Here is a 20,507-nt window from a genome sequence, read left to right on the forward strand (position 1 = left end):
ATTGGCTCAGCAGAATTGTAGGAAGTCAACAGTGTATCTCTTACTTTTCATGTCACAAATACTGCCTTATTGTGTAGCACACTGGTTTGAAACCAAGTGATAAAGGATTTTACTTAGCAAGATAATAGTGTACTTGGGTACTTGGGTGGTGAGTTCATGGTACTATTTATTGTGATAATTTACTGTGTTACAAATATGTACACATAGGTATTATCTATGATAAAATCATACTATAGGGAAAATAAGCTTCCTTAAGAAATACAGTACTTGTTTTGGGTTCTTGTCATTAACCTATCTAACATTTCGTTGTGAATTTGGATTAGAGAAGAAATATACGATGTATATGGTGAAATGAAAGTAAAGCTGGATGAACACTCAAACACCTCTTACATTCATATTTTAAGTGATTTCCCATAGGAATTATTTAGGAAATGAGTGTTTGCTTATGAGAAGGGTCTTCTTCAGTCCATCTTTTTAACTATGGTCATTCACCAAGAACTATTAATTTCTGTGCATTTATATATTTTTTGTTTTTCATTGACTAGACCATTCTGGGCACACAAAAAATACTTCTGAGTACCCATATTTAGTCCACATTGTATAGGGATTTTTGACTGGCCATTTGAGTTTCTTTTTAAGAGAATCATTTGGAGGAAGTAACTTTTTTTTTTTTTTTGGCAAAAACAAGTAAACTGAGGCATCGAGAGGTTACATAGGTGTGTATCTGAACCAGAAATTTAACCTAAATCTCTCTAATCCCAAAGCTCTGCTTCTCTTCACTGTAGCAGGCTGCCAGAAGTAAAATATGTAGGTTTGTCTATGTGGTTTTCATTCATTGAACAAGCATCTTTAAAGGCCTAATAGCTCCAAATTACTGTTCTGTCTTAGATACTATGGGAAATATAATACTAAAGAGCCCAAGCCCTCTTGAGAACTTAACACCTGTCTCCTGAAATAGGCAAATGCATCAGTCAGAGCAGCTGTGGTTGACTTTCTCTATATGCCACTGAATGCCAGCAAAACCCACAGAAGTCTGGGTGCTATGGCTCATGTTTGTAATCCCAACACTTTGGCTGGCAGGAGGATTGCTTTAGGCCAGGATATAGAGACCAGCCTGGTCAACATAGCAAGACCCCATCTGTACAAAAAAATAGAAATAAAAAAATTAGCTGAGCATGGTGGTACAAACCTTTAGTCTTAGCTACTCAGGAACACAAGGTGAGAGGATCATTTGAGCCCAAGCTACAGTGAGCTGTGATCCACACCACTGCATTCCAGCCTACGTGACTAAGCGAGACCCTGTCTCAAATAAAAACCAAAAACCTTACACCAAAATTCAGTCAATGTCATTCAGTGCATGAGCCTGTGCCAGAGAAGCTTTCTTGGACATAATCACAAAAAATCAAACTCAGTGTATCATATTGTCACATCATTTCTTTGTGTTCTAGATGCTAGGATACTGGTAAAGTAAACCAAAATTTCTCCCCTTTATGTTTTATATTTATAGAGTGTAAGATGGACAGCAATCTAATCAAATAAATAAAACTTAGCGTGTATACATGTAATTATTTATGAAGAGTATGTTGGCTGATGTGCTATGGTGAAAAGCAAAGCAGGGTTGCAAGAATATGAGTGAAGTGTGAGAATTACAATTTTAAATGATCAGGGAAAGTCTCATTGAGAAAGTGACTTTTGAGCGAAGATGTAAATAAGGTGAACAAGAGTGCTATGTAGACATGCAGTGTAAGAGTGTTCCCAGTATTGGCAGAAGCCAGTGTAAAGCCCTCTGGGCAGGAGCTACCTGGCATACTTGAAGAACAGCAAGGAGGCTCATGTAACATTATAATAGCTCGATTGGTGGGGGAGGGGAGGATATGAGATGTTAAGGTAATTTGTGGGTTATTGTGATGTTTACTTTATGCAAAGTGGAGGAAGTGGAGCAGTTTGACCAAAAGAATGTCAGAGTCTGACATATGTATTTGAGACAGGGTTTCACTCTGTTGCCTAGACTGGAGTGCAGTGGCACAATCTTGGCTCACTGCAACCTCTGCATCCTGGGCTCAGGTGATTCTCCCAGCTCAGGCTCCCGAATAGCTGGGACCACAGGGGTGCATCACCACACCTTGATTTTTTTGTTTTTTTATAGAGGCGGGGTTTCGCCATGTTGCCTAGGCTGGTCTCAAACTCCTGGACTCCAGCAGTCTGCCTGCCTCAGCCTCCCAAAGTGCTGGGATTATAAGTGTGAGCCACCACGCCTGGCCTGTGTCTGACCTATATTTTTTCAAGTCTTACTCTAACTGTTCATTTGAGAATATACTCCCATGTGGAAGTCATTAAATTGATATATTATTCAGATAACATATATTTGATCTTCAAAGAAAATTTTCTTCACTACATAACCAAGGCTTTTATTAGAAAGCTCTATTAAAGATTTTATTAAATTTTTCTTTGTGTTTTTATTTTTATTTTTTAAAGAGACAGGGTCTTGCTATGTCTCCCAGGCTGGATACAGTGGCATGATCATGACTCACTACAGCCTTGACCTCCCGGGCTCAAGTGATCTCCCAGTTCTGCCTCCAAGTAGCTGGGACTACAGGCATGCACCACCATCCTGGGCTACTTATTTTAGTTATTGTAGAGACAGGGTCTCACTATGTTGCTTAGACTAGTCTCAAACTCTTGAGCTCAAGCCATCATCCCACCTTGGCCTCTCAAAGTGCTGGGATTACAGGCATGAGCCACTGCACTCAACCCAAGGCCACATTTTATGCTTGTGTTTTGCTAGGATTACAGGTAGATACTTTTTTACATGACTTGGAAACTAAACAAAATTGCCTATCTTATAATTTGTTTACTTATAGCAAACATACTGATACATTGATAGGATAGCACAGTGAAATCTTGTATACCTACTAGTTAGGTTCAACTTTTTGATATTTATTTAGCCTTCTAAATAAATGTTATTTTTCTTGAATTATTATTATTAGTATTATTATTATTTGAAACAGAGTCTCGCTCTGTCGCCCAGGCTAGAGTGTACTGGCACGATCTCCACTCACTGCAAGCTCCGCCTCCTGGGTTCTTGCCATTCTCCTGCCTCAGCCTCCCAAGTAGCTGGGACTACAGGTGCCCGCCACTACTCCCAGCTAATTTTTTGTATTTTTAGTAGAGACGGGGTTTTACTGTGTTAGCCAGGATGATCTCGATCTCCTGACCTCAAGATATGCCCGCCTCGGCCTCCCAAAGTGCTGGGATTACAGGCGTGAGCCACCGCGCCCAGCCTGAATTACTTCAAAGTAATTTGAAGACATGATGATTCTTTGTAGCCTAAATAGTCCACCATGTATTTCCTAAGGATAAGGACACTTTCCTACATCAGTTATTTAACACAGTGATTTTTAGTCCCTTTTTAGGATACCAGCGCTTTCCCTCAAGAGAGTTGGAATGTACTTGTACATTCAAGGGTTAGTCAAGGGTTTGTCAAAAACCTTTTATTGTTACCCTCATTTATATTTCCTGATCTCAAGTATTAGTTTCATTTCTTTTGCTACTGAGTGGATTTACTGTCTGCATCTCAGTAATGGTTTGGACAGATTTTGAGGGATTAGGTTAATTGAAGTGTTTTCCTTGCAAGTTGATGACTTTTGGTGAAATTTAATCACAAATAGAATAATCAGAGTTTTTAAAAATATGTCAATGAGTAGATTGTCTACTGAGCTCCTTAATAACCTATGGAATACAGGTTTCCAATGAGTACATCTTGAGCCAGTTGTCACAGCTCTGTGTTAACCCAACTAATCATTCCTAGTTTTTAAGAAGGTTAAGGACTAGTCTAGACATTATGAGATTAAGATAATCCTGACAATAAATAATACTGAAGAAATAACTTTCTAAGAACATACAGCCCAGAAATGACTGTTAGAATTCTCGCCTCAGATACTATTCATAGCTTATAAGTAGCCTCACTCTTCTCACCATGAGGATTTCCATAACATTATTTTTAAAGTCAGGCACTTCTAAAACACCATGTGTGAAAATACCCTAGGCCAATGCATGTAAGAAAAATGTGGAACCATATTTGATCATCAGACTTACATCATGTGGAATGGGCTGCTTTCTCTTTGTTATATTTAAAAGGCTCTTTCAAGTATTGTAAAAACATTTTGAAATATATACTCAAACTTCTGAATAGCTCATAATTGGACATTTAATTTCTAAGGACTGACTAGGATTTACGTGACTTTCCTCATATTTATTAGGTAGTAGGATGTATATTTTCAGGAAGAAATTGACTTTTGTTACAAAATATAACTGTCTGCCTTTGGGGGATTGTTTCATCAAATCAGGCATTTTGGATATTTGATATATGCCTCTTGCTGTGGGCAAGTCATGTCATGCGACATACAGTTAATACCCTCTACCAATTGAAGCTATTTTTTTGTGCTACGCATACATGAAAAAAATAATTTCAGCATTTGGGGGGTTGGCAGTAAAATGAAGTATAGTATTATTTGTTCATGGAAGACTCTACGTAGGAAGGGCTCTAAGAATTATTACACAGGAGCCAGGTGTGGTGGCTCATGACTGTAATCCCACCACTTTGGGAAGCCGAGGTGGGAGAATCATTTGGGCTAAGGAGTTTGAGACTAGTCTCGGCAACATTATGGTGAGACCTCGTCTCTACAAAAAAGAAAAAAACCTAGCCAGATATGGTGATGCACACTTGTTGTCCTAGCTACTTGGGAGGCAGAGATGGAAGGATTGCTTAAGCCCAGAAGTTTGAGGTTGCAGTGAGGTCTCCTTCTCCCACCGTACTCCAGCCTGGGTGACTGAACAAGACTATCTCTCTTAAAAAATAAAAAAAGAATTCTTAAACGGGGTCGTGTAATTTTTGATGGAGGAATGCTTCACAAAGAAAGTAGTATTTGAGCTGAACGTAGAAAAAGAGGTTTAGAAGGCTGGGCGCGGTGGCTCATGACTGTAATTCCAGCACTTTGGGAGGCTGAGTTACACAGATCACCTCAAGTCAGGGGTTGGAGACCAGCCTGTGCAACACAGTGAAACTCCGTCTCGACTAAAAATACGAAAGTTAGCCGGGTGTGGTGGCGCATCACTATAATCTCAGCAGCCTGGGAGCCTGAGGCATAAGAATCACTTGAACCCAGGAGGCAAAGGCTGCAGTGAGCTAAGGTCGTGCCGCTGCACTCCAGCCAGGGCAAACAGAGTGAGACTCTGTCTCAAAAAAAAGTAAAAGAGGTTTAGAATGTCACTGAGCAGATTCGAGAAAGTATTTGATTCTATAAACCAATGTGATTGAAGTCACAGAAACAGAAATGGAAAGTTATTTAGAGAATGGGAAATAAACTAGATTGGCCACAATACAAAGTTCAAATAAGGACGTAGAAAGAATAGCCTACAAAGGTAGGTTGTAGCTAGGTTATAGAGATGGTGATGCCAAAGGTTGTGAGCTTGGGCTGTGTATTGCTGGCTTTATGAAATCCTTGCAGTTAAATATAGGGAGTGACGTGATCAGTCTCACAGAAGTATTGACTGGGTTCCTGCCATGTGCTTCATTCTGCTCTTGACAAGACAGAAATCTATGAGACTGTAAGTTCTCCAAGTTTTTGGTCTCAGGACTCCTTTATACTCTTTTTTTTTTTTTTTTTTTTGAGGCGGAGTCTCACTCTGTAGCCTGGGATGGAGTACTGTGGCCGGATCTCAGCTCACTGCAAGCTCCGCCTCCCGGGTTCACGCCATTCTCCTGCCTCAGCCTCCCGAGTAGCTGGGACTACAGGCGCCCGCCACCTCGCCCGGCTAGTTTTTTGTATTTTTTTAGTAGAGACGGGGTTTCACCGTGTTAGCCAGGATGGTCTCGATCTCCTGACCTCGTGATCCGCCCGTCTCGGCCTCCCAAAGTGCTGGGATTACAGGCTTGAGCCACCGCGCCCGGCCTGTACTCTTAAAAAATATCTAGGAGAACCCCAGATGCTTCAGTTTATATGGATTATGTTTGTTGATGTTTGCTATACAGATGGTTCTTGGCTTTCAATGGGATTATGTTCTGATAAACCCGTTATAAGTTGAAAATATGTCGAAAATGCATTTAATACACCTAACTTACCAAATGTAACTTAGCCTAGCCTACCTTCAGCATGCTCAGAACATCTACATTAGCCTACAGTTGGTCAAAATCGTGTAACACAAAGCTTGCTAACGTATTGAATGTCTCGTGTAATTTACTAAGTATTACATCAAAAATGAAAAGCAGAATGATCATATGGGTATTCAGATTATGGTTTCAACCGAATGCATATCGCTTTTGCACCATTGTAAAGTTGAAATGCCATAAGTCAAACCATTATAAGTCAGGTACCATCTGTAATATAAATCAAGACTGAGGAACTTTTGAAAGAATTCACGAGTGCATTGTTTTCACTATCTGACTGATCATTTCATTGTGCATTATGCAGCCTCTAAAGTGTCAGACTCTAAATCTGTGTGAGAATGAGAATGCAAAGGCAAATAACATCTTAATGTTATTTTGAAAATAGTTTTGACTTTAAGTAGAGGCTCATGCAGAAGAAACACTATTAGTTTTGCTTGAGTCCTTTAGGGAAGTCTTCACAAAGGATGTGACCTTTTTTACAGGAACAAATAAGGAAAAAAAAATGAATGTAGGTGGCATATTCTGGAATGATTGCCAAGAGGTCTGTGGGGAGCAGGTACTCTGGTCAAGTGAATGCAGCTCTGGAGATGGCTGTGGGACTGATTTTGAAGCGTTGTTACCTTACAGACATTAGGAAGTCATCAGAAAATAGAAGTAGCATGATTCAGTCTGTTTTTGAAAATAACTGCTGGCAGTTTACAAATGAAGTGCGGAAAATGGAGGGTGGTTCCTGCCAAATAGTCATAGTGCATGATTATTACATTCTTACATTAAAGGCAGCTATGTGGCAGACATTTAAATCTCTTCTCCAGTATGCCTCTCCCAGTTCTTTTAACCTGTTAGGAAATAGTTATTAGACCTTTTTTCATACTGTTTTTGCTAGCCATGTTATTACTAGAATGTCTTTGGCACATGACCCACTAGTTTAAGTTATATGCCTTCTTGTTTAAGTCGTTTAATCCTCTTTAACGCTGCAGATATGGGTCAGATTACATGTTTTTGGGGAAGGATTTTTAACCTGTTGGTTTATCAACCACAACAAAATGACATGAGATTCATGGAGAGGCTGCAGCCTCCTAAGGGTTTATGATTCAGACCAGAATTTAGACCAAAGAGAGACTTTTTCTTTTTTCAAGAAGACATAGCAGATTTAAACAAATATTTTGTGGAATAGAAATTGCTTTACATACTGTTCCACATAGCATCTTGAGAGATGGACAACACACTATTAAATTATTTTATTTTTTTAGAGACAGGGTCTTGCTCTGTTGCCCAGGCTATTCTTGACCTCCGGGGCTCAAGTGATCCCCACACCTCGGCCTCCCAAAGTGCTGGGGTTACAGGTGTGAGCCACCACACCTGGCCCTACCATTAAATGCTTAACAGACATCACCTTAAAAGTCCGAGTCAGGTGGACCTGAGCAACACAGCGAGACCCCATCTTAAAAACCAAAACAAACACCTGAGTATTGTCTCTGGATTTTTCCACTTATTGAGAGTCTGTCTCTAACTGTGCTATTACCATGTAAATAGCTATTAATATTATGTAACTTCATCTTGGAATCATAGCTAATTAAAGAATTGATTTCAAATTTGGCTTGCCTTACCAATACAGAAAGTGGGTGTGTCATCCTTTTGGAATGTGGACCTACAGATGGTGGGTAGTCATTTCAAAAGCAGATATCTTTGTGAGAAAAAAGAATCATATTGCATTTCTCCCACATTATACTTATTCAGTCTCTAAGCTAACTCAGTCAAGGTGACCTAATGCATATTTATTTACAAGTAGTTTGTACTTAATCTGTCATGGGAATAGAAATTTTAAAAGTAACGTGAAGTTTGGGGGTTTTGTTTGTTTTTAATAAACAAGTTCTTACTCTGTCACCCGGTGTGGAGGGCAGTGGCACAATGATACCCTGCTGTACCCTCAAACTCTTAGGCCCAAGCCATCCTCCTGCCTTCTCAGCCTCCCAGGTAGCCTAAGGCTACTGTCATTTTTATTTCAGTTTTATTTAACTTCAATTTTACTCATTTTAAGAAGGTTGAACCTTTATCTTCATCTAATATCTGCTCATATTCACTGTATGGCTGCATATTTGAGGGTTGTTTTTTGTTTTGTTTTGTTTTGGAGACTGGGTCTCACTCTTGTCACCCAGGCTAAAGTGCAGGGGCATGAACACAGCTCAGTGCAGGCTTGACCTAGGATCAAGAGACCTTCTGGGATCAAGCAACCTTCTTTCACAGCCTCCTTTGTAGATGGGACCCTAGGCATGCAGCACTACGTCTAGCTAATTTTTTGTAGAGACAGGGTCTCACTTTGTTACACAGACTGTTCTCAAACTCCTAGGCTCTAGTGAACCACCACGCCCAGCCTGAGATATTTTCACTGATAGAGTTGATAGAAATTATTGACTAATTGCTACTGGAAGATGAGAGAGTGAAGAAAGTCAAGATTGGGTTGACTCCCCTACCTTGCCATTTCATGAAATACCAAGAGGATGATACAGTTAATAAAGATACTGAGAAATACAGAAATTAATCTCATCCTCGTTTCCTATTTGCATAAAACCAACCTTTTAAAATTTTTAGTTTTTAAAAAAGTTATTATTGGCCGGGCACCATGGCCTCTTGCCAATAATCTCAGCACTTTTGGAGGCTGAGGCGGGTGGATCACTTGAGGTCAGGAGTTCGAGACCAGCCTGGCCAACATGGTGAAACTCCGTCTCTACTAAAAATACAAAAATTAACCAGGCCTGGTGGCTGACACCTGTAATCCCAGCTAGTCAGGAGGCTGAGGCATGAGAATTGCTTGAACCTGGGAGACAGAGGTTTCAGTAAGCTGAGAGCATGTTACTGCACTCCCACCTGGGTGATAGAGTGAGACTCCATTTCAAAGAAAAAAAAAGTTTTTCTTTTGAGACAGTGTCTTGTTCTGTCACCTAGGCGGGAGTACAGAGGTACAGTCATAGCTTATTGCAGCCTCAAACACCTAGGCCCAAGTGATCCTCCTGCTTCAGCCTCCCAAGTACCTGGGACTACAGGTGTATGCTGCTGTGCTCAGCTAATTTTGTTTTTTATTTTAATTTTTTTCTGTGTAGAGATGGGCTTTTACTATATTGACCAGGCTGGTCTCAAACTCTTGACCTCAAGCTGTCCTACCCCTGCCTCCGAAAGTACTGGGCTTTACAGGCATGAGCCACTGCGCCCAGCCTTTTTTTTTTTTGAGACGGAGTCTCGCTCTGTCGCCCAGGCTGGAGTGCAGTGGCCAGATCTCAGCTCACCGCAAGCTCCGCCTCCCAGGTTTATGCCATTCTCCTGCCTCAGCCTCCCGAGTAGCTGGGACTACAGGCACCTGCCACCTTGCCCGGCTAGTTTGTTTTTTTTTTGTTTTTTTTTTTGTATGTTTTAGTAGAAACTGGGTTTCACTGTGTTAGCCAGGATGGTCTCAATCTCCTGACCTCGTGATCCGCCCGTCTCGACCTCCCAAAGTGCTGGGATTACAGGCTTCAGCCACCGTTCCCGGCCCTTAATTTTTATTTGTTTAGAGACAAGGTCTCCCTGTGTCACCCAGGCTGGAGTGCAGTGGCAATCATTGCTCACTGTAGCCTTGCACTTCTGGGCTCAAGCAGTCCTTTCTCCTCGGCCTCCCAAGTAACCAGGACCACAGGTATGTATCATGATGCCCAGCTAATTTTTAATTTTTTTGTAGAGATGGAGTCTCGCTTTGTTGCTTAGGCTGGTCTTGAATTGCTGGCCGCAGTCCTCCCACATCAGCCTTCCAAAGTGCTGGGATTATAGGCGTGAGCCACCCATGCCTTGCATTTTGTGGTTTTTTATAATCCCATCTGCATTTAGTTGTTTAGTTTTTTGTTCAGCTCTCTTCATTATTATATTACAATGTGTGTTAATGCAGGTTATATATTTCATTTGAACTAAGTATTAGAGCATTACCAATAATTTGAAGCAGTCTGTTCCTCCCATATCTTCTCTCACTTTCCTTTTCCCAGCACTAAGCATCTTGAATTTTGAGTCATTCTAAGTACTGTGAAAATAACTTTTATCACAAACATAAATGTACTTACGCACTATATGACATGTAATTTTGTTTTTAAAGTTTATAAAACATGGTATATTCAGACTTTATTTTTTTCTTGGACCTCTGACCGTGTCAGACTTCTGAAATTTGATTTTTTGTTGTTGTTCACTCCATATTATGTTTTTAAGATTTATTCATGTGGTTACATTATGCATGTAGCCGTTTTCACTGCTGTAAAATCCTCTTGTGTGATTCTAATCCAGTTTAATTATCCATTCTGTTATTGAATGAGCAGTTTGGGTTGTATCCAGTGGTTTCTATGTTACACATGCATGTACTGTCTTGTATATACCTCACAGTGCACACGCACAGAATGTCTCTTAGATGCAGTGCTACTCAAAGTGTGGTTGATCAACCAGCCAACACGCCAAGATAAGGAGCTTGCATCACTAAGCTTGCTGTCTATGTCATTTGTCACTTTTTCATCAGATGAATTTGTCAGTGAAGGAAGAGTAGTGAACGTTCTTGAATATTGAACTTTGAACACTTCTTGCTCAAATCCTTGTTTTGTTGTGAACTGGTTCTATGAGTAACAACATTTTAGGAAATTCCAGTTTTTTTGTTTGTTTGCTTACTTTCAGACAGGGTCTCGCTCTGCCATCCAAACTGAAGTACAGTGGGGTGATCACAGCTCTTTGCAGCTTCAACTTCCCAGGCTCAGCAGTCCTCCTGAGTAGCTGGGACTACAGGCATGCACCATCATGCGTGGCTAATTGCTTTTTGTCTGTTTGTTTGCTTTTTTGATAGAGACAGAGTCTGACTACATTGCCTAGACTGGTCTCAAACTCCTGGACTCAGGTGATCCTCCTGCCTCTGCCTCCCAAATTGCTGGGATTATAGGCATGAGCCACCACACGTGGGCTGGAAATTTCAGTTTTTTTTCCAAAGTGTATGTGCTGTTTTACATTTCAGGCAGCAACGCTTGATCCAGTCCTTTCTGGTGTTAGACTCTGCTGATCTAGCAGGCGTAAAATGACATTTCATCGTGGTCTTCTATTAGGTATCTCTCTTTTTTTTTTTTTTTTGAGACAAAGTCTTGCCCTGTTGCCCAGGCTGGAGTGCAATGGCATGATGTTGGTTCGCTGCAGCCTCTACCTCCTGGGTTCAAGCCATTCTCCTGCCTCAGCCTCCTGAGCAGCTGGGATTACCAGCATGCGCCACCACACCCAGCTAATTTTTGTACTTTTAGTAGAGACGGGGTTTCACCATGTTGGCCAGGCTGGTCTCGAACTCCTGACCTCAAGTGATCCGCCTGCCTTGGCCTCCCAAAGTGTTGGGATTACAGGTCTGAACCACTGCATCGGGCAAAACCTAGTATCTTTTCTTATATTTATTGGTCATATGTACTCCTGTAAAGCAGCTTTTCCTGACTTCCTTACTTTTGTAGAGTATTTGTCTTTTTCTGTATAGATGTTATGTACTAATCTTTTGCAAGTTACTACACTATGTGCTACTTCTTTCTTTTTTCTTTTTGAGTCTTTTTTTTTTTTTTTTGAGATGGAATCTCACTATCACCCAGGCTGGAGTACAGTGGCCGGATCTCAGCTCACTGCAAGCTCCGCCTCCCGGGTTTACGCCATTCTCCTGCCTCAGCCTCCCGAGTAGCTGGGACTACAGGCGCCAGCCACCACGCCCGGCTAGTTTTTGCATTTTTTAGTAGAGACAGGGTTTCACCGTGTTAGCCAGGATGGTCTTGATCTCCTGACCTCGTGATCCGCCCGTCTCGGCCTCCCAAAGTGCTGGGTTTACAGGCTTGAGCCACCGTGCCCAGCCTTGAGTCTTTTAATGAAGAGGAGAAGTCCTTGATTTTAATAGTTGTATGTTTCAGGGATGGATGTGATAGTTCACATCTGTAATCCCAGCACTCTGAGAGGCAGAAGTGGTTGGATTGCTTAGGGCTGTGAGTTAAGACTAGCCTGTGCATTATAGCAAAACCACCATCTCTATCAAAAAATAAACAAAATTAGCCAGACACAATGGTGCACGCCTGTAATCCCAGCTACTGAAGAGGCTGAGGTGGGTGGATCAGTTGAGCCCAGGAGTTTGAGGCTGCAGTGAGCTATGATCTCACCACTGCACTTCAACCTGCATTACAGAGGGAGACTGTTTCTCTTAAAAATATACATAAAAATAATTTTTTAAAAGTGTTGTTTGTCATTTTTATCCTAAGTGCTTTTTGTGTCTTGTTTAAGATAACATTCAAGTTTTATTTTTTCATGTGTCTTTATCTAGATTTTTTTTGTTAACATATCAAAATGTAGCAGTTGGTTTTATATGATAATTTTATAACACACTCCCTTCTAAAACCCTATCATTATTTCTAATAAGTTTTCTGCAGATTTTTGTATGTAGACAGTTTTACTCTCTGCATATCTTTTCAGCTTTCCTTTTTTCTTTCTTTTTTCCTTTGAAACAGGGTATTACTCTGTCATCCAGGCTGGAGTGCAGTGGCAAGGTCTCAGCTCACTTCAGTCTTGACCTCCTAGGCTCAGGCGATCCTCCTCCCTCAACTTCCTGAGTAGTTGAGATCAGGTGCTCATCACCATGCCTGGCTAGTTTTTATATATTTTGTAGACACGGGGTTTCACAGTGTTGCTCAAGCTGGTCTCAAACTCCTTGACTCAAGTGATTCACCCACCTTGGCCTCCCAAAGTGCTAGGATTAGAGGCATGAGCCGCTATGGCCAGCCTAATTTTTTTTCTTAATTAACTGTGTTGGCTTTGGCCTCTATGACAATATTGAAGGGAAATAGTAATATTTGTATTCTTATCTTGCTCTTAATTTTATATAGAGAATACTGTTGGCATCTTTCAGTGAATAATGTTATTTGTTGTAGGATTTTTGAGAACAGCCTTTTGGAGATCAGGAACCTTCCTTGTAGCCTTTATTTTCCAGGAGCTTATAATGGACAATACTGAGTTTTGTCAGATACTTTACATGCATTTAATTAAATAGGTTTGTAGAGTACTAATATTAGGTCATCCTTCATATTACTCTGTCTAGTGTAGGTTTTCTTTTTTAACACATTGCTGTATTCCGTTTTCATATAATTTGCTTAGTTTTTCATTTGTGATTACAAATGAGATTTAGCCTAGTGTCCTCTAATATTTCTTACCCGTTATCCCTATTTGATTTGTGAATCAAAGTTATACTGGTATCATAGACTGAGGTAGGGGAATTCCCTCTTTTTCTATTCTCTAGGAAAGATTATGTAAGATTGTAATCATCTTTTCCCTAAGAGTTTGGTAGAATTTCCCAGTATAAAACATCTGGACTAGTGTATTTTTAAGTTTTATAGTTACTTCAGTTTTTCTAACTAATATAAAGACAATTCAGGACTTCTTTGTCTTCTGGAATCAGTTTGATAAAAATAAATTTTTAGTAATTTTCCCATTTGATCTAAGTTTTAAATTCTACTTGGAATAAAGTTTTTCAGAATATATTATCACTTCCTTTTTGACCTTGTTCTGTCGTGATCTTTCTTCCATTCCTCATATAGTTTGTTTATGCCATCTCTCTCTTTTCTTGATCAGTTACATTTATCATTTTTATTAATCATTTCAAAGAACCAACATTTGGGAATATTAATTCTCATATATTTTTCTAAATTTCCAGTGTATTTTTTTCCTGTTTTCTTTTTTTCTCCCTATCTTCTATATTGTTTTCTTTTTCTGCTATATCATAAAGGACATAGAGCTCATATACTTTGAGCCTTTATTTCTTTTCTGATTTAAGCCTAAGACTTTACATTCTCTGTAATTACTACTTTTACTTCCCACAATTAAGTTTCCAAGCATAAAGAAGTTTATTTTTATATTTTAAACATCTGATTTCTTTGCATTGTGGTTGGATAAATTGATCTGTATGATAGTGGTTATTTGAAATTTGTGAGGACTCAAAACTTTGTGACCTAATTTGTAATCACTATTTTTAAAATTTTGTGTGAGCTTGAAATTAATGTGTATTATTGCCTAATTGGTGGATGTAGAATTCAGCATATGTACATTTGTACCATTTTTCTGTGTTCATATCTGCTCTATATCTTATTGAGAGGTGTGTTCAAATCTTTTATGATGATGTTTGTCTTTGTTTCTTCCCTGCAATTCTCAGTTTTTGCTTATACAGTTGGTTGGTCTGTTTGTTAGTCTCACTCTGTCTCCCAGGCTGGAGTGCAGTGTTGCAATCTCGGCTCATCACAACTTCTGCCTCCTTGGTTCAAACAATTCTCCTGCCTAAGACTCCCGAGTAGCTAGGGCTATAGGTGCACACCACTGCACCTGGCTAATTTTTTTGTATTTTTAGTAGAGACAGGGTTTCATCAAGTTGGCCAGGCTGGTCTCGAACTCCTGACCTCGTGATTGAGTCGCCTCAGCCTCCCAAAGTGCTGGGATTACAGGCATGAGCGACCATGCCTGGCTGCTTATATAGTTTGACATTAGTTTATTAGGTTCCTAAAATTATAGAAAATTAATAATTTTCTCATGTGAAATAATTTTCTCTTGTAATTTGTTGATACGTGCCTCTGTTATACTGTGCTGGACTTCTTGGTTTGTGTCCTATCTAGCCAAAATGTTATCCACTTGAGATTTCAGTGACTATCTGGGTCAGCAGTGTTTCCCCCAGTACCTGAGTCAAAATATATACTTGTCAAGCATCTGTTAAATAATAATGAATTATTTTTATTTTGCGTTTATATTTTAATACATACAGAAAATCGAAAATCATAAGCAGACAGCCTAGTTCATTTCTACAAATTCCAGACCTAGAAACAGAGAAGTACCAGCACCCTAGGACCTCCCATTTCCCCACTGAACCTGCTTTCTGTATAACTCACCTCTTCGCCCTGTTAGCCACTGTTCTGAGTTCTGACACCATAGATTACTTTTTACCTGTTTTTGAACTTTACCATACAGTGTGTATTTTGTGCCTGACTGTATGGCTATGATATTCGTATGTATTACTGTGTATATTTGTATTTCAGACACGCTCACAGTTGTATAATAGTTTTACCTTTTTCGACATTGGAGTACTTGTTCTTGTTCTTTTACTTGTAGAAGGAGCTGAAGAGGAAAAAATGGAAGCCGACCCTGATGGTCAGCAGCCTGAAAAGGTAAAGTCTCACAGCAGTAAAACCACAGATAGCATGCCTTTTGGAGCATAATGGTTTGTTTTTTTGGTGTGTTTGAGTCCCTCTTAGGGAACTGTAAGTAATTCTATCTGCTACTTGGACTTTGCTGGTTTAAGGTATAGTTCTCACAAGATATAATATAGGACATTTTTCATTTATTCACTGGGGAGAAGGTATATTCACTCCCTATCCTCTTCTTTTATATTTTAAACATCTAATTTCATTGTATTAAAAGAAGAAGGAATACAAATTTCCCACAAAAGAAGAGGGAATATGAATACAAAAGTTGTGGTTCTTGGCCAGGCGCAGTGGCTCACGCCTGTAATCCCAGCACTTTGGGAGGCTGAGGTGGGTGGATCACAAGGCCAAGAGATCGAGACCATCCTGGCTAACATGGTGAGACCCCATCTCTACTAAAAATACAAAAAAATTAGCCGGGCGTGGTGGTGGGCGCCTGTAGTCCCAGCTACTCAGGAGACTGAGACAGGAGAATGGTGTGAACCCGGGAGGTGGAGCTTGCAGTGAGCCGAGATCATGCCACTGCACTCCAGCCTGGGCAACAGAGTGAGACTCTGTCTCAGCAACAAAAAATAAAAGTTGTGGTTCTTGTGATATCGAATTGTAAGGTTTGAGTCTTATACTTGTGCCAGAAGAGAATGACAGAATAATAAGTGATTTCCTGTGAGGGCTAACTGCCTGTGGAAGAATCTTTAGAAAGTAATTAATGAGAAGATGACATTTGAGGTAGGTTTTAAAGAGTAGGTAGAAATATAAAGATTGAAATAGAGGTTAGAAAATCAAAGATTCACACTAGTTGGGGAGGAGAGACACTAAAGCCAGTGTGTTAGTGGCTCAGTCTCTCTTCTGTAGGAGACTGTAAATGCATCATGGGTGCGGCAGAACAGGAGGTTACAAAAGTCAGGTTGTAGGCCTTTGTAGTCCTTATTTTTTTTGGAGACAGAGTCTCACTCGGTCACCAAGGCTGGAATGCTGTAACGCGACCTTGGCTCACTACAACCTCCGTTTTCTGAGTTCAAGCGATTCTCCTGCCTCAGCCTCCCAAGTAGCTGGAATTAACAGCCACGCACCACCACATCCAGCTAATTTTTGTATTTTTAGTAGAGACGTGGTTTCACTCTCTTGGCCAGGCTGGTCTGAAACTCCTGACCTCAGGTGATCCACCACCTTGGCTTCCCAAAGTGTTGGGATTATAGGTATGAGCCACCACGCCCAGCCTCTGGGCCTTTATATTCCTAATACTTTTACTGCACATAGTGAGCAGTCAGTCACTATTTGAGTGAATATATATAAGCCAGGATTGAAGGTCTTGATTACATGTGGTATTCTAAAATTGCATGTAGTCAAGGGGAGGGTGAGGGTAATAATGAAATTGATTATAGTTCCTGCAGTATTCTAAAGATGATATTTGTACTTCACATTGTTTATTTCATTTAATTCCTATAACAGTCTCAGCTGGGTGTGGTGGCTAATACTTGTAGTCCCAGCTACTTGGAAGGTTGGAGGATCACTTGACACTAGGACTTTGAAACCACCCTAGGCACTGTATGGGGACCCTACCTCTAAGCAAACAGTATAGCCTCATGAAGTCAGTGATAGTCACTTGTGGTTTTTTCAGTTTCTAAAGCATGATCACTGATGTTCTCTCATGGTTCTTCCTGAAACTATTAGCAGATGGCTGTGTTAAAAGACTTTGTCAACTTTTCCAGCAGTATTTCAACTTCTTTGTTGATGGTGTGAAATTTAAAAGCTCTTAATTCTTTAAATCAATCAGTAATTATTAAGTACACGCACACACATACACACATATATATATATATGTGGTGGTGGTGGGGTTTTTTTTCTTTTTCTTTTTTTTTTCTTTTTGAAACGGAGTCTTGCTCAGTCCCCCAGGCTGGAGTGCGGTGGCGCGATCTCAGCTCACTACAAGCTCCGCCTCCCGGGTTTACGCCATTCTCCTGCCTCAGCCTCCCGAGTAGCTGGGACTACAGGTGCCCGCCACTATGCCCGGCTAATTTTTTTGTATTTTTTTTTTGTTTTTGTTTTTTTTTGAGACGGAGTCTTGCTCTGTCGCCCGGGCTGGAGTGCGGTGGCCGGATCTCAGCTCACTGCAAGCTCCCCTTCCCGAGTTCACACCATTCTCCTGCCTCAGCCTCCCGAGTAGCTGGGACTACAGGCGCCCACCACCTCGCCCGGCTAGTTTTTTGTATTTTTAGTAGAGACGGGGTTTCACCGTGTTAGCCAGGATGGTTTCAATTTCTTGACCTCGTGATCCACCCGTCTCAGCCTCCCAAAGTGCTGGGATTACAGGCGTGAGCCACTGCGCCCGGCCGGTGGTGGTTGTTTTTGAGATGGAGTCTCAACTCTTGCTGCCTAGGCTGTAGTGCAATGGCGTGATCTTGGGTCACTGCAACCTCTGCCTCCCCGGCATTCAAGGGATTCTCCTGCCTCAGTCTCCCGAGTACCTGGATGACAGGTTCCCATCACCATGCTCAGCTAATTTCTTTTTTGTATTTTTAGTAAAGACAGGGTTTCACCATGTTGGCCAGCTGATCTCAAACTACTGACCTTAGGTGATCCACCCACCTCAGCCTCCCAAAGTGCTGGAATCACAGGTGTGACCCACTGCACCTGGCCTGGCCTGTTTTTAGTCAACAAATAATATCAGTTCATTCCCTTCACTTTCCTTTGGGCATTGTAAACCTTGCTTTACAGCAGAGTATACAGAGAGGGCAGCGACTCTGTGCTTTGGAGGAATATCTTGTGAGCACTCAAGTGTTGAAGTGGTAGAAAGTATTGCTCAGAATTTATTAGTTCTTTTCCAGTGGTTCTCTACAAGTCACTTTTGAATCTAGTCTACTTCTTGCCAAAAATACTGGAACCGTTTGCTAGTCTAAGATAATTACTCGTAAAAAGGTCTGGGATTTTTTTGCTCACTGCCTGTCCTCTTGTTTTGTATCCCTTTCAGGCAGAAAACAAAGTGGAAAATGAAACAGATGAAGGTGATAAAGCACAAGATGGAGAAAATGAAAAAAATAGTGAAAAGGAACAGGATAGTGAAGTGAGTGAGGATACCAAATCAGGTAATTTGAGGAAACTCCTTAGATACTCTTATATAAAACTGTAAAAGGCACTGGAGAAATGAAGGTGATTTATATAGAAATATTTCCCCTTTATTTTGGGTTTGTTTCTTAATGTAACAGTAAGTATGTAATTGAGTTTCATTTATCACATAGGTACTAATACTAATGCTGGTGGCTACACTTTTTCTCTGTGCTTTTAATATGTAGAACAACAAGTTATTCAGCAGTATTGAAGTCACCTCACAGACTTGCCGTTTTATTTTCTGTGTCAGTTGCTGATACACCCCATCATGCCTGTCAGGCTTACAGAAATAGTCTGTTGTCAGCTTCTGATTTCCTACAGACCCTAGAGTTCCTAGAGCATTTCATTGACTGATGAGCAAGTATGTTGGTTTTAGACTTAGTTCCCCTGAATTTTCCTTTATATATATATCCAAGGGACCTCCACATAGAACTTAGCAAAATGTTAAAAACAAGTGTACTGTTTAGAAAACATGTCCCCTAATAGAGGCAAACCTAAATGCATGGAATGGCTCAACAGAACTCTTAAAAAGAAAAAAAGCATTGGCCGGGTGCAGTGGCTCACGCCTGTAATCCCAGCACTTTGGGAGGCCGAGGCAGGTGGATCACTTGAGCTCATGCCACTGCACTCCAGCCTGGGCAACAGAGTGAGACTCTGTCTCAGCAACAAAAAATAAAAGTTGTGGTTCTTGTGATATCGAATTGTAAGGTTTGAGTCTTATACTTGTGCCAGAAGAGAATGACAGAATAATAAGTGATTTCCTGTGAGGGCTAACTGCCTGTGGAAGAATCTTTAGAAAGTAATTAATGAGAAGATGACATTTGAGGTAGGTTTTAAAGAGTAGGTAGAAATATAAAGATTGAAATAGAGGTTAGAAAATCAAAGATTCACACTAGTTGGGGAGGAGAGACACTAAAGCCAGTGTGTTAGTGGCTCAGTCTCTCTTCTGTAGGAGACTGTAAATGCATCATGGGTGCGGCAGAACAGGAGGTTACAAAAGTCAGGTTGTAGGCCTTTGTAGTCCTTATTTTTTTTGGAGACAGAGTCTCACTCGGTCACCAAGGCTGGAATGCTGTGACGCGACCTTGGCTCACTACAACCTCCGTTTTCTGAGTTCAAGCGATTCTCCTGCCTCAGCCTCCCAAGTAGCTGGAATTAACAGCCACGCACCACCACATCCAGCTAATTTTTGTATTTTTAGTAGAGACGTGGTTTCACTCTCTTGGCCAGGCTGGTCTGAAACTCCTGACCTCAGGTGATCCACCACCTTGGCTTCCCAAAGTGTTGGGATTATAGGTATGAGCCACCACGCCCAGCCTCTGGGCCTTTATATTCCTAATACTTTTACTGCACATAGTGAGCAGTCAGTCACTATTTGAGTGAATATATATAAGCCAGGATTGAAGGTCTTGATTACATGTGGTATTCTAAAATTGCATGTAGTCAAGGGGAGGGTGAGGGTAATAATGAAATTGATTATAGTTCCTGCAGTATTCTAAAGATGATATTTGTACTTCACATTGTTTATTTCATTTAATTCCTATAACAGTCTCAGCTGGGTGTGGTGGCTAATACTTGTAGTCCCAGCTACTTGGAAGGTTGGAGGATCACTTGACACTAGGACTTTGAAACCACCCTAGGCACTGTATGGGGACCCTACCTCTAAGCAAACAGTATAGCCTCATGAAGTCAGTGATAGTCACTTGTGGTTTTTTCAGTTTCTAAAGCATGATCACTGATGTTCTCTCATGGTTCTTCCTGAAACTATTAGCAGATGGCTGTGTTAAAAGACTTTGTCAACTTTTCCAGCAGTATTTCAACTTCTTTGTTGATGGTGTGAAATTTAAAAGCTCTTAATTCTTTAAATCAATCAGTAATTATTAAGTACACGCACACACATACACACATATATATATATATGTGGTGGTGGTGGGGTTTTTTTTCTTTTTCTTTTTTTTTTCTTTTTGAAACGGAGTCTTGCTCAGTCCCCCAGG

At 40.6% G+C, this 20,507-nt stretch overlaps 1 protein-coding gene across 1 annotated transcript in view; it reads left to right on the forward strand.

The window, feature by feature from the left end:
- The window catches only part of SMARCC1 (SWI/SNF related, matrix associated, actin dependent regulator of chromatin, subfamily c, member 1), a 201,763-nt gene that overhangs the window by 126,984 nt on the left and 54,272 nt on the right, over window positions 1–20,507 (forward strand). The window contains exons 20-21 of the mRNA XM_011939320.1: window positions 15,317–15,372; window positions 18,377–18,491. Of these exons, the coding sequence (XP_011794710.1) occupies window positions 15,317–15,372; window positions 18,377–18,491 (171 nt within the window). The remainder of the gene's footprint in view (window positions 1–15,316; window positions 15,373–18,376; window positions 18,492–20,507) is intronic.

Source organism: Colobus angolensis, unplaced genomic scaffold (genome assembly GCF_000951035.1).
Source record: "Colobus angolensis palliatus isolate OR3802 unplaced genomic scaffold, Cang.pa_1.0 Scaffold18, whole genome shotgun sequence".
NCBI classification, from domain to species: domain Eukaryota; kingdom Metazoa; phylum Chordata; class Mammalia; order Primates; family Cercopithecidae; genus Colobus; species Colobus angolensis.